General features: G+C 36.7%; 1 protein-coding gene across 1 annotated transcript in view; it reads left to right on the top strand.

Moving 5' to 3' along the window:
• Positions 1–3,840: 3,840 nt before the first annotated feature.
• The window catches only part of TRAT1 (T cell receptor associated transmembrane adaptor 1), a 31,634-nt gene continuing 21,003 nt past the window's right edge, over positions 3,841–14,471 (top strand). The window contains exon 1 of the mRNA XM_031024180.2: positions 3,841–4,062. Coding sequence (XP_030880040.1) covers positions 4,056–4,062 — 7 coding nt within the window. The 5' untranslated portion in view covers positions 3,841–4,055. The remainder of the gene's footprint in view (positions 4,063–14,471) is intronic.

Raw genomic sequence — 14,471 nt, 5'->3', positions numbered from 1 at the left:
GAGAGAAGTTCTGTTTCTATAAAACAAAGGTACTCCAAAGATCCTTTAAAATAAGGAGACATCGGGGCGCCTGGGTGGCTCAGTCGTTAAGCACCTGCCTTCGGCTCAGGTCATGATCCCAGGGTCCTGGGATCGAGTCCCGCATCGGGCTCCCTGCTCTGCGGGAAGCCTGCTTCTCCCTCTCCCGCTCCCTCTGCTTGTGTTCCCTCTCTCGCTGTGTCTCTCTCTGTCAAATAAATAAAACCTTCAAAAAAAAAAAAAAATAAGGAGACATCTTGGGCCCCTGGGTGACTCAGTCAGTTAAGTGTCCGACTCTTGGTTTCGGCTCAGGTCATGATCTCAGGGTCATGAGATCAAGCCCCGCATCAGGCTCCACACTCAGTGTGGAGTCTGCTCCTCCCCCCATTCTCTCTCTCTCTCTCTGGAATAAATAAATACAATCTTTAAAAAAAATAAGGAGGCATCTTTTATTCCAACTATTTTATTTAGTGCATATTATTGGAAATAATTTAAACAATGGACAAATTTATAAAGTGTAAAGCCAAAGTTCCAGGTAGTCCCCTGTTAGTAACTAATGTTAAGGGTGTGAAACCCCTTGAACCCCTTAAAATACATATTCATATATATGTGTGTGTGTGTGTGTGTAGTATATATATTTGTGTGATATATACAGATATAAATAAATATACTATGGTGATAAGGATTAAAATAAAAATAATAGATGACCATCAAGTCTCAAAAAAGAGACTTGAAAATTGGGCTTCTTTCTATAAACTATGACCCATTTTTCTGAGTGTGGAAGCTCCGAATGTCAGCTGCCATTTTGATATATTTTTCATTTTCTTTTGGCAACAAAACCGCAATTTGGATGGCCTTAAAGTTCTCATTTCTTGACAGGTGCCCATCAGGACCACATACCTTCCCCCAAAATTTCTTATATTTTTAACTGCCTCAAGCTTGTCAGGACAGATCTGCTTAGTCCAGCTATCTGCTAAACTTCATTTCGATAACTCAACTCATTAAAAAGTACTACAGAAGGTTCATGTTTATTTAGTATTTGAACATGACTCATGAGGCCATCATTCAAATCTCTGATTGCACTCACTAGTGTATTCCATAACAAACATAAATCCATAGGCTCTTTTAGATTCTGATAATGTCTCCATGTGCTCCACCTATATTTAGTGAAAAGCTATCTTTTTTCTCCCCTGGCAAATTTCAAACATTTGTGGAGCTATCTAATACAAAGGTACAGACTTTCTGTGGGACCTTGGACAATCTTACTCTATCTCCTGATTTTATAAATCTACAGAATGGGGAATATTGTCATGCAGATCACTTTTAGAAAGTATTCTAATAATTAGAAATTGTGAAGTGGTTCAGATCTATCAGCCGAAGTTTTACCACTTTAGAAATGCCAGTCAAGCATCGTGTTCATTAACTGGGTGAGGCCATTAAGTAATCACTCAGCATGTACCACAGCCTGCCTTACTGACCTGAAGGCCTGGGATATACCCTTTCTCAGTCCCTTCCTGTCTCCTCTGTTCTTGCCTTCCCCAGATTTCTGCAGACTGTGGTACATGTCACACAGACTTGAGCCAGGGAAGCCCTCGGGTAGCTTTGGGTGCTGGCCCAACTGGTTCATTTGGTTTGAGACTATGTCCCTGTTGGGCTGTCCTGAGACATACACCTCCGGGGATAAGCACAGGATTCCTGCCTTTTCACCTGAATTATTCTCGCTAAAGCTGACCTTCTCCATAACCAAAGCCAACCACTGAACACCCTTGTTTCTGGATTTGTGTTCTATGGATCAACCAGGGTATCCCTGTTCCTTCTTTCCCCATCCTCTGCACTAGTCTTGCTTGAACAGGAGATGCCTGCACATAAATCTCCAGTCCTGAGACCACTTCTCTCTCCCATGTCCTCTGTAGGCCCCTGCTGATATAAACGGGTGTCTACTCTGCCCATGTTTCAAGGTCCCATGCTCCCGCTTAGGCAATCTATGTGGTTTCCTTTTGAGCCTGGGGCTTCTATTTTCCTTGCCAGGACCTCTTTTAGGTCCAAAGCTCAACCCCTCACAACTGTCCCACAGCTGGGCCCTCTCCTCCTGACTAGATCTCCATTCCTGTGTTCTACCTAATTGTTGGATGGACCCTTCTAATTCTTTGTTGTTCTCTGGTCCCTACATGAACCTGAGACTTCTATTCCCTTGAGCTCTTGGTCTGTGGGCATCCAGGCCTGTTTCATCCAACCTGTTACCCTGCTAATGGATGGTGCTGAACAAAAAGTTCTCTGGCCAAATAGGTTTAGAAAAAACTCTGTTAAAGTGGCTATTTGGGTGTACTTTTTGTAGGACTTACCTAAGCTTTTAATATACTCATATGCATCCATGAAGGTGAAAATAATAGTTTTTCCAAGTGTATCTGTTGAAGGAGCATTTATCCCCAAATTTTCCTTTAAGGCCTGGTGTTTTATGAAATGTATTTTGAAAATGCTTTTTTAGAGGATTAGGGAAGCCATGGTCTCTTTCCATTTTACAGATTCTGATTCAATGATTCACAAGAAATATTTGGGAGGAAAGCAATTGAAGTGGAAAAATCTGTTACTGTTTAGTCAACTTCATTCAAAGAATAAAGAAGCACTGTATTAAGAGTACTAAGAAGTTGTTTTATATAACGGAGCAAGGAGAAAGCAGAAGATTAACATTCTTTTATTTATTCAATCATTGTGAGAATATTTATTGAGACCTACAGCGTGCCAGACATTATTGTAGATGCTGGGGTTTTCATGATGGATAAGATCAATACTCTCCCTGCCCCAAGAATCTTAGAGAAATCAGCAAGAGTAAGATATCCTGCTATCCCTTTAATATTTTTATTCTGAGTCTGTGCATCAAAAGTCTCATTTTTAAGTTTTCCTTAGAGTTTAAATTCTTAAAGTTTATGTGCATCCTCTTTTGCAGTAAACTGGATTCAGGTTTGTCATTTTTCTATAACTAAAGAAAACTGGTAGAATCCATAATCAAATACCCACAGACACACAATATGCAGCAGATATACGTACACACAAACACATACAAACCATATACACAGATACCGCCCAGATCATCTTTATCCGACTAATGCTAAAAATAAACTCTACCATTGACATATACATGAGTTTTTCAGAGCGTTATTGAGAACACATATATTTTAAAATAACCAGGGGGCACTTGTGAAAAAGGCAGATTCCTGGACTCTGCTCCAAATGTTCAGATTCAGTAAGACTCAGGAATATGCCTGTTAAACCAGTGCCACAGAACATACTTAGGCACACTCACATTTAGGAGCCTCTGATTCCTGAGACAGTGGGGTGTGCATTGTGAGCTGGAGCTCATTGCCAAGGGGCCCTAGATTGGGCAGATGGACTCCTATTGGCTGGAGTGAGAGTGGCCGGGAAAGAAGGCAGGCACCCAGTCTCCCAGTGGGACCAGGTAAAGAAGGCACCTGATAACATAGCAATGTTCAAAAAGCATCGGTCTCCTTTCCTTCATTGTGCCTCAAAGAAAGCACAACCAACAGCTGAGCAGACCTGGGGGCTTCTCACTGTTTCCTCCCCAGTTTGATATATTTTAGTTTGTTTCCATGTGAACTCACTTGTGAGGCGACCCCTGGATTCTCTCCAGAGGGGTGGGAGATCCCTCCCGGACTAATTCATACTTTGCTTTTGTTGTCATTTTTAACTTAGAATAAGGTATTGATAAAAATCCAAATACCAGAATACAGAGGCTTGTGGGATTTTTCTTCTCACATAACACAAAAACTTAAGAGCGTACTGGTTTCAGATCAAACCTCTAGAAGCCTCCATCACCACATTTCCTGTTTGTAACTGAACAAAGTACACACAAAAGATTTTAAGACACAGAAGAGAGAAAACTGAGGTACAGTTAAAGACACGTTTTACTAGCACACTGCTTCTAAAATACCAGAACAACTTAAAAAAAAAAGTTTCTGGGGGCATTTTTAATCCAGACATTTGCCTCATGGCTACAGAAAGATTTCTCTGACAAGGGAAGCATGTCAGGTAAGTGGCATTTTTAATTCTTTTCTTCTATTCCTATGCCTAAAAATTCACTAAATAATTTCCACATCACCAACCAAAAAAACACTTAAAATTTGGGAAATAAATTAGTTTACACATTATTTTTAAAATGTGAGATAACCTTTAGTATAATTTAGAACATACTTGGAAATATTTTAATGAATATAAGTTGATTATTTTCTCTTAAAAGAAAAATAAGGGAAGTTTCATAAGATAAAGCTAGTTGTAGCCATTCACTGTTTGCTGATAATTATGCCATTTACAGTATCTGTTATTTTTAAAGAAACTTTTGTTGATCCTGCATATTCCTCTTTAGTTATATAGTTATAAAGCAGGTTAGTAGTAACTACATTCTAATTCCTTTGAGTTTAGGAAATGTCTTATCTTCCCAGAAATTAATCCAATTGTCGGTATCAGAGAGATGACATTCTGCAAAGGCCAGTGAAAATTTGATCTCCGTGGCATGGATCACAAGGCTTGAATCCCCATCAATTAGCCGAGTGTCTGTTCCACGTTGATGGTTCATACCTTTTTAATGTTTTATGTACTTTTTATGTCTTCAATAAACATCTTTTTGTCGTAAAAGACACATGTTCTACAAAGTAGGAGGACTGAAATATATATAAAAAAGAAAAAAATTACATAGTTCCCATCATCTTAAAAAAAACCACAAGATATTGTGTTGTATTTCCTTCCTACTTCTATTTCAATGTATTCTACATGGTTTGTTTTTCATACCTGAAAAAATAATGAACATAAAATCATATATCCAGATTTTTTGCTAAAATTAGAAAACAAGTATTTCCCTTTTTATGCTAATTTCTGCCTAATCATTTTAGATGAATGTAGACAATGACATCCATTGGGTTAATTATAGTTTCCTTAGCTATTTCTTTATTGTTGGACATTTATGTTGTATCCAGTTATATTACATTTCAAATGACAGAAAGATGAACATCTCTATAATTTTCCTATATTAAGGGTTATTTTCTTAGGAAAAATTTCTAGAATTGGCATTACTGAGTAAGAGGTAATGAACACTGTAAGTCTCATTATTATCAAGTTGCTTTTCCAAGAGTGATGCCAATCCACTCTCATCCTAGCGTGTTTCTCCTGAACAGGCCAGTATCACCTAAAAAAATCTTTACTAATAAAAGTACAATATGCTAACCCATTGTTGATAATGCATTACTTTGATTATAATGAAGCTGAACATTTTTACATGTGTTTTTAAACTGTTTATCATCATACAGTGTGCCTGAATATGTCTTTTGCTTAATTACTGCACTTATAGTACTTTTAATATCAATTTGTATGAGCCATTGATAGGGTAAAGATATTATATATGATTTCTGTGAGTTTGCTTCCCAGTATTTTGTTTGCTGAATTTTAAAATCAATTGATTAGATTAATCACACAGGGAGCATAAGCCTGACATATGATTTGCACACCTATCTTTATTTTTTCCAGGTTCATAGATTAGCAAAGAACAAAAACAACTGTTCCAGCTTCGCTAGTGCCCTGCAAAAAATAGACAAGGCAGTATTATGAACAGTTGCCATGAGCTGATGATGTTGGGGAATTCAGGAAGGGTGGGAAGGCCAAAGGCAGTGAATATGACATTCAACTATTTCCAGGATTCATTAATTCTAATTTTACGAGGGATATGATAAAATTTCTTCCATATCATTTTGTAGTTTAGATGTTCCCTTTAGAGGTAACACAGGAGTCCCTCCATTGACAGTTGAGACCTTCCACAATGTCACAGAAGAGATAAAAATATCAAGTATTTGCTGTTAAAGACTCATAGATCTTAAAAGGAGGGGAAAAAAACTTAATGTGAGAGAAGAGTCAGACAATAGTATTTTTTACATTTAGATAAAGTGAAGTTAAAAAGAAAATTAGTGTGAAAAAGTGAAATTATTCCTAGTTACGTAAAGGAACATAAGAAACCAAATCTCTTTGCATTTCTCCTGCCTAAATGCCTTGCACTCACTGCATCAATAAATGGGCCAATATCATAATTCCTACCATGTTTCTACATGCACATACAATCAATATTAGCAGAATGAACTGGTGAGAACAACTCCTGTGGGCTACCATTCATTTAGTTTACTGAGTGATCCGCAACTTAGTTACACATTGCTGTTTTTCAAAAAATGGATGTTCATTGTCTTTACTTGGTTTTCTCCTCCCTTGAGCCTCAATCGCCTTTCCGAGAACAATGAGTCTTTCCTTTAGAGATGAGGTAGGACTAATTTATGAATCATCTTTTAAACTTACGTGTTCTTTAAATTAAAGATGGGTCAAAGACAATGTGTTTCATCATTTAACTTAGGTAATGCGTGCAGTGATTTTAAGGAAAGTCAATCCAGGAAAGATTGTCAACATCATTATTGGTCACATATCCAGGCATTTTGAATTTCATTTAATTCTCTCAGTATTACAGAACTAGAAAGAGGAGAGACAAAAATTAACAGGCCTTCTTAAAACAATAAAGAAACATAGTCGTTAAAATTTTGTTGGATGAAGATTTCCTGGGAACACACCCATGACATCTTCAGAGGATCTCGCCAAGGTGCTTCTCCAATGGAAAACAATAAGTACATATATAAAATGGAGTAGAAAATACAGATAAAGAAAGACTCATCAATGGCAGGGATTTGGGCAGCACTCCAATCCCAAAAGAATTTCTCAAATTGACCAATCCCAATTAAAGTTTAATTATAAAAGTGACAAGCAGTCCAGTACTGGGGGAATTATAAAATGCTGTCTTAAAATCTCCCCCCACCTCCTTCCACATGTATGTTCCCTTTAACAAATTCAGTTAAATGTTGGTTAAGAGCAACTATGATGTACTATGTCACACAGATGGGGATCTGAACTCCAGCTTTACAACTGACTTAGTGAGGTTCAGTGGGATGCAAAAAGACACACAACTAGGAAGTGCCTACACTCATCTTCCTCTGCACTTTGAAGCAGACATTCCAATGCCCCGTGTTGCTATTGTCCCTCTCCCCATCTCTGTCCTTCCCCAACATACACCATCCATTTCTCAAATAACCCTCTGTTCATAACAGACCCTTACTTAAGTTTGACAGATATCAAATTTTGCATTAAAATCAGTATCTTATTTACTCGAAAGCCTGGGAGTAGATTTGAGAATCCCTTCCAATGCTTCTATCAATGACTCTAATGCCTTTTATTGATGGGCTGATGGGGATGGATAGTGGTGGGATGGGGGGCTGTGTGGATACTGACCACGCGCTAAAAGAGTCATCAAGAATACGCCTAGTTCCACACCAAACTGTCATCACAGTAAGAAAAACTCTTTTTATGCATGAGATCCATGGGCATTGTTATAGCAGAACTTTTTCTTTGAACTTTCTGGGGTGCCTAAAGTAGATATACATATTCATGGAGTGCAACAAGGAGATGGTCACTGCCCCGACAGAATTTGCAAGCCAAGGAAGAGAAACCACCATGAAAATCCATATCCTATATACTATAAACTCATACAGTTGTCTCAGTTACAGACTCCCTGAAGGAAACACAATTAAGGCATTATATGTACTGCTTTTCTATTGTTAGTTAAGTGAAGTCTTCTGTATGAATCAAACCTGCCAGCAGAAAAATGATACATTTGCTTAGCTGCGTTTCCCTCCAGAGCACATGCAAATGTGAATTCCAGATACAGTGCCTGCCAAGTACTTTTGGCATTAAAGGAGTCAAAGGTCTCATAATTAAAGCTACCACAATTAGCCCCTGGCAGTAGAAAGCTAGATAGAAACTTTAATCATGGTTTTCCTAGCTGTCATTGCTTCATTAATAACTTCTTGAGGCCTTTGGCTTTTTAACAGTGTGAAGAGCTAAATTCAAATTGTGTGGGAGTTCTTTTTAACTTGATAAAAGCTTTTTAAATGAAAGTAATTACAATTATGAAATAATGATACTAAAGATTGCATTTGTTGAGCAAGAGCTTTTGAGCACTTTGTGCATCTAATAGTATAAGAAGCATTATGTATGCTGAATAGATACCCACATGGGTCTGGAGATATTCATACTGCATATGGGAAATAACTGGGTGAAGAGAGGTGTGAAAGTATGTGTGTGTGCATGTGAACACTCACATAGATCTGTCATTCAAGTTGAAAATCTCGAACATTTAGCTACTCAATAGCTAAATGTGTACGTTTTTTGTTTTTCTCGTCTGTGTAAGTTTTTTTGTTTTTCAAAATTGGGGCATTTATTGTTGGAAATCAAAAAATTATGAATGCTGGGGCGCCTGGGTGGCTCAGTCAGTGTAGCACGCGACTCTTGATCTCAGGGTCGTGACTTTGAACCCCACGTTGGGTGTAGAGATTATTAAAAATAAAATCTTTAGGGTGCCTGGGTGGCTCAGTCGTTAAGCGTCTGCCTTAGGCTCAGGTCATGATCCCAGGGTCCTGGGATCGAGTCCCACATTGGGCTCCCTGCTCGGCAGGAAGCCTGCTTCTCCCGCTCCCCCTGCTTGTGTTCCCTCTCTCGCTGTGTCTCTCTCTATCAAATAAATAAATAAAATTAAAAAAAAAAAAGGACATTTATAAAAAAAAATAATAAAAATAAAATAAAATAAAATCTTGAAAAAATTATGGAAGCTATCAAGAATGTCATGAAACACAAAGTTTCTAAAAGAAAATCTTCCTGTTTAAAACTCATATCACATTACACAAGGAAAAAATCTTGGAAAACAGAAGAAGGTTAGATAGGAGTTGGAGACTCTCGAAATCAGAGGAAACCAGAGACCATGCTAAACCAACCCCACACTTTAGAATTTGGCCTGTGTTTCCAAAGGCCTCCAGTTGATTATGTGAAACAAATTTATTGTTACAGTAAATGACAAAACCGAGTCCTAGAAGAATGTACAGTGTGGTCTAAGTTCTTGCCTTACAGTTGCTAACATATTTCATGAAAATTACTAGGACTTTCCTTAAGGCCTTTATGTAAAATGTAGGCTCATGACATTGATTTGGTTGTTTCTTTGTAGTTGAGAGCAAATTATCTTCTTGCCCCAATTAATGGACTGATAACAACTTTTTCAATGTTCTTTTTAATTAAAAAGGATAAAAGGAAACTTCTAATTGAAATATAATTTTGTGCAAATGATAGGATATTTTATAGCTAGAATCAGTATAATTATAAAAATAAGATGAGGGGTTTTGCCTTGAAGTATGCCTTTTTATACAGTGCTCTATTTTATTTACCCAAACCACAACTATGTATTGAATATATACTAAATACTAGATGCTATGAGAACTAGGAAGGAAAAAAAAAACACTAAGTATGAAGTAAATCGTTAATTCTCTCTAGGATAAGTTCTAGAGATTTATTATTCTTTTTTATTTATTTATTTGCTTTCTTACCCTTCCCCCAGAAAGAGAGGTATCTGAAGTACATAGAAGCATATAGTCAGTATAAAGGATAGCCAAATAGATCAAGACAAAGGAAAATAAGGAGCAAGGGATATGATTAGGTCACAAAAATGAGTATTATATAATCCTAGAGATTTGCTTAAGGTAGATTGTGTATCAAATGATATATAAATGCAGACAGATGGCCTCATGAACCATAAGAGTGAAAATATGCCTGTTCTTGAGAAGATTCCCAGCTTCTTCTACCAGAGATGCCAAGTGATATATTAAACACTGTCTTCTAGTCCACAGACTCCTTTTAATTAATGAATTCAAATAGCAAGTTTCATCCATCTGGTTCTTTTAAAACAAGATAACATAGGTAGAAAGTGTACAAAATGGAAAACAAAAAGAACGACAAAGTGTTTTAATTTTTATTTCCTGACTGTAACCTGAAGTTTAGTATTCTGTTGTCCTTTTAAGGCAGGTTGTCAGCTGAAATGGAAACAGCTTTGATATTCTCTTAAACAATTTTAGGAACATAACTGGGATATGTCTCAGAATAGAAAGCCATCAAAGCCCATTCTACATCCATTCAGAGGTAGATCCAGGGAGAACCTATAGCAGGGTGAAAATTTCCTTCCCAAATCAGTTTTGCATCCTTTCAGCATGTGCATGAGTGAACGATCAAGGTCCCAGGGTATATGTCATAGGATTTGATGCAATAATTCTAGACCTAACTATTACTTTTTTTTTCCAAAGACAAATTTTCTAAAGTAAGTGTTCTTTTTTCTTTTTCTTTTTCCAAGTTTTGATTTAAATTCCAGTTAGTTAACGTATAGTGTAATGTTAGTTTCAGGAGTAGAATTTAGTGATTCCTCACTTACATGGAACACCCAGTGCTCAGCACAAGTGCCCTCCTTAATGCCCATCACCCATTTAGACCATCCCCTGCCCACCTCCCCGCCAGCAACCCTCAGTTTATTCTCTATAGCTTGACCCTCTCTTTAATCCCCCTATGTTCTTAAATTCCACATATGGGTGAAATCATGTGGTATTTGTCTTTCTCTGACTGACTTAGTTCACTTAGCATTATACCATCTAGCTCTCATCATGTCGTTGCAAATGGCAAGATTTCATTCTTTTTGATGGCTGAGAAATATTCCAGTGTGTGTATGTGCATGTGTATCACCTCTTTTTTATCCATTCATCAGTTGATGGACATTTGGGCTCTTTCCATAATTTGGCTATTGTTGATGATGGTGCTGTAAACACTGGAGTACATATACCCTTCGAATTAGTATTTTTGTATCCTCTGGGTAAATACCTAGTAGTACAATTGCTGGATCATAGGGTAGCTCTATTTTTAACTTTTTGAGGAACCTCCATACTATTTTCCAGAGTGACTAAACCAATTTGCATTCCCACCAAGAGTGTACAATGGTTCCCTTTTTTCCACAGCCTTGCCAGCATCTCTTGTTTCCTGCGTTGTTCATTTTAGCTATTCTGACAGGTGTGAGGTGGTATCTCATTGTGGTTTTGATTTGTATTTTCTGATGATGAGTGATGTTGAAAATCTTTTCATGTGTCTGTTAGCCATCTGGATGTCTTCTTTGGAAAAATTAGATTCAACTACTTCTAATGTAAGATTACAAGCCACCCAATTTGGCCAAAGGTAAATCATTTATACATCTATCAAATGCTTCATTGAAAACAAAGCAACTTTCTGGCCAACTCTATAAAAAATTAGCTGTGATACGTGTTCTTAGGTAAGGTATACTATATTATACTATATTATGATATATATAATTACTAGGCTGAAAAAAATAATGGGGGATATTTGCCTAAAACAATAATTTGAATTTTAAGTAGTTACACTTTGTTCATTCTTTCTCTAACAATAACCACACAGAACAACTAGTTCATAAGGCCACTCAATTTATGATAACCATGTTATCAGCCTATAGGAAAACCCTTATTTTTCTCTTCTCATAGTAGGAGTGGGTGTATTTAATAAGTAAAAATAAAGAAATTGATCTTTAAGGTAAAAGTTGAAGAGAGTGACAGCACATCCCACTTCATCCCTTTGAAAGTTATTGTGCATTCTGTGAGAAGATTATTTCTCCTCACCCTGACTCTTCTGTCATTAACATCCCAGTTTTACTCAGGTGTAGATTTCCTAGGGTTGCATCTGGCTCATACAGCTTACCTCAGCTAGTGGTATTTTCTAAATTCCTCTTCCCAGAGATTTCACTGACCCTAACCAAACTCCCCAAAGACTGATTTTTAAACAAGAAAATAAAATTTTATATTTATAGTGGTGGACACCCCATAAATTTAATCAGATGACTGGCTGTTAGTACCAACTTCCTTGTATCAAGTTTCCTGAGGAAAAAAATAAAATAATCTGTAGGTTGTCGGGTAAATATAGACTCAGGACAGAGAGAATTAGGAAGTTGTCAATGAGCACTTACATCAAGACTACAGTGGCCTAATGTGCTACTCTCCTTCTCACAAGGATCTCTTCCCTAGCTGCTGGAAGGTAGGTCCTTTCTCAAGAGTACTAGAGACAAATGTAATAGAATCTTCAACTTGTCTTTCCAAGATTGTGGGTGTGTTTAGACCTCGGACTTGATCAGAACTTTTCTGTTGGCCCTAGTCATTACATTACCCATATTTACTCCACTTGTCTTCTATTTAGTCACTTGACACATATTTAGTGAACACCTTCTTTGTGCTGAATAGGTTGCAGAAATAAAAATAGGAGTCTTACTAGTTGTAAGATGAGAATAATAATAATAATAATAATTTTCAGTTATATATTGAATAAGTCATGGGAATAAAAGGTACAGCATAGAAAATACAGTCAATTGTATTGTAATAGTGTATGGGGACAGAAGGTAGCTATACCTGTGGTGACCACAGCATAACATATAGAAATGTACATCTGAAACTAATGTAACATTGTGTGTCAACCATGCTCAAATAAAAATATTTTTAAAAGAATAATATTAGCTAATATTTATTGAGCATCTTATTAGTGAGGAACACTCTTCTATGAATCTCAATCCCCACAAAAATAGGTACAATGAGGAAATTGAGGAATGAGGACCAAGATGAATAGGACCTTCTTTTTGTCCTTCGAGAAGTTCATAGTCAAGTGGAGAGAGATGTTATGCATAAATGATTACCTCAACAAATATTACCTCAACATTTGTTGAAATGTAGAGAGATATAAAAGATATCACTTGGTGGGGGACAGGCAGCAAAGAGTGAATGCTTCAAAGAAAATGTAGTCTTGAAGGATGACTAGGAATTTGTCAAATGGCTAAGGGGGAAGGCATTTCAGGCAAAGGGGCAAATATACAGAGACATAAGGACACTAAATAGTAAGTATGGTATCTATTGAGAATCTTAAGTGCTTCAGAATGATTGGAGCATGGTATATTATTGGGCAGGCATGGCAGATAAGTCCTAAAAGATAGGAAACTTAAACTAACATTTTGTGGAAATTGTTCACGGTAAGGAAAGAAAAGTGTGATGTTCTCTATGCTTAAGGAAGAGATAGGAGCAAGCACCTTCCCCTGAAGGACCCATGTCACAGGCTCCAGAAAAAAGACAAAGGAACCACTTTTTCCAAAAACCACAAAGGAGGGGACTATATGAGACAGTGTGTGGAAAGATAGTAGCTACCAGGAATGGTGGTCGATGAACCGAAAGAGCCATAAACATAAAGTCAGGGCCAATTGAAACAATAGGAACAGAGGCCAGACCGACCTGAAAAGGGTCTGCTTAATATTGTGTTTTAAAACCTGAGCCATCGTTATATCAAAATCCTTTAAGATGTGTGTATCCTTTGATCTAGCAAATTGAGAATTTTTACATGAAAAAAAAATTAAGGTTGGATATACAGTTTTAGCTACAGATATTCATCACAACATTGCTTACATAACTAAAAATCACAAACAACTTAAATGTCTAACAATAAGGGATTGCTTAAATTATGGAAAATTCGTTCAATGGAATATAGGGCAGCTAAAAGAAATGAAAGCATATTTTATTTACAGGAAAAGAAACACACTACAAATTATTGGAGCAAAAGTAGATAATAGTATAGTCACTATAATTGAATCTTATGTCTTTGTCCATAACAATTTCTACACAGAGAAAAATAACTGGAAGTATATGAACCAAGGTGTTCACAGTGATTGTCTCTGGATCATAGGATTACGGTTGATTCTTAGCTTTCTGTTTTTGCTTGTCTGAGTTTGCTGATTGTTTTTAATATTGAACACGGATAATATATACAACAAGTCTGGCCTCTGTGTGGCAACTAAAGTTCATTTATTTGTCACCAAATACAGTGACTGTAGAGGCTGAGTGATTAGAGTCTACTTGACAGACTGAATATCCTGAATTGATAATTGTGATCTATCTCGATAGATAATATAATATGTGCCCTCAAATTGCCTTAAGATGTGGAAGAACCTAGAACTGCATCTGGACTGTGGCTCTGTAAGTGACAAATACAAGAAGAAGAAAAGAAGTCTTTAATAACAGAAGTCATTGATTTAACCATTAGTTTGATAATGGAAAGCATAAATTAATACCTTTGTATTGTGATAGCAGAGAGGGAAACTGAGACCCATCTGGCAAGTGAAACCCTTAAAAATTCCCTTTGATCCAGCAATTGTATTCCCAGGAGCCTCTTTCTACAGATAAGTCCACATATGCACAAAATGCCTGCCCAATGAAGTTCATTGCATTATTGTTTGTAAGAGAAAACATTTTAAAAAATCAGAATGTCCATCTTAGAGAAATGGGTAGATGAATTATACCTATTTACCACATATACACATTTACCACATACCCATATACCACAATACTATGTAATTCTATGCACCACTAAAAATAACATAATAACATGGTAAAAATCCCCTAGACACACTGGTAGTTTTTTTAAAAAAGGCTAATTAGTATAATATTAGTGACCCATTTATG

Source organism: Leptonychotes weddellii, chromosome 1, assembly GCF_054177405.1.
Source record: "Leptonychotes weddellii isolate Sample4059 chromosome 1, ASM5417740v2, whole genome shotgun sequence".
NCBI lineage: Eukaryota > Metazoa > Chordata > Mammalia > Carnivora > Phocidae > Leptonychotes > Leptonychotes weddellii.
The sequence above is the reverse complement of the archived record's forward strand: the minus strand, read 5'-3'. Positions and strand labels throughout refer to the sequence as shown.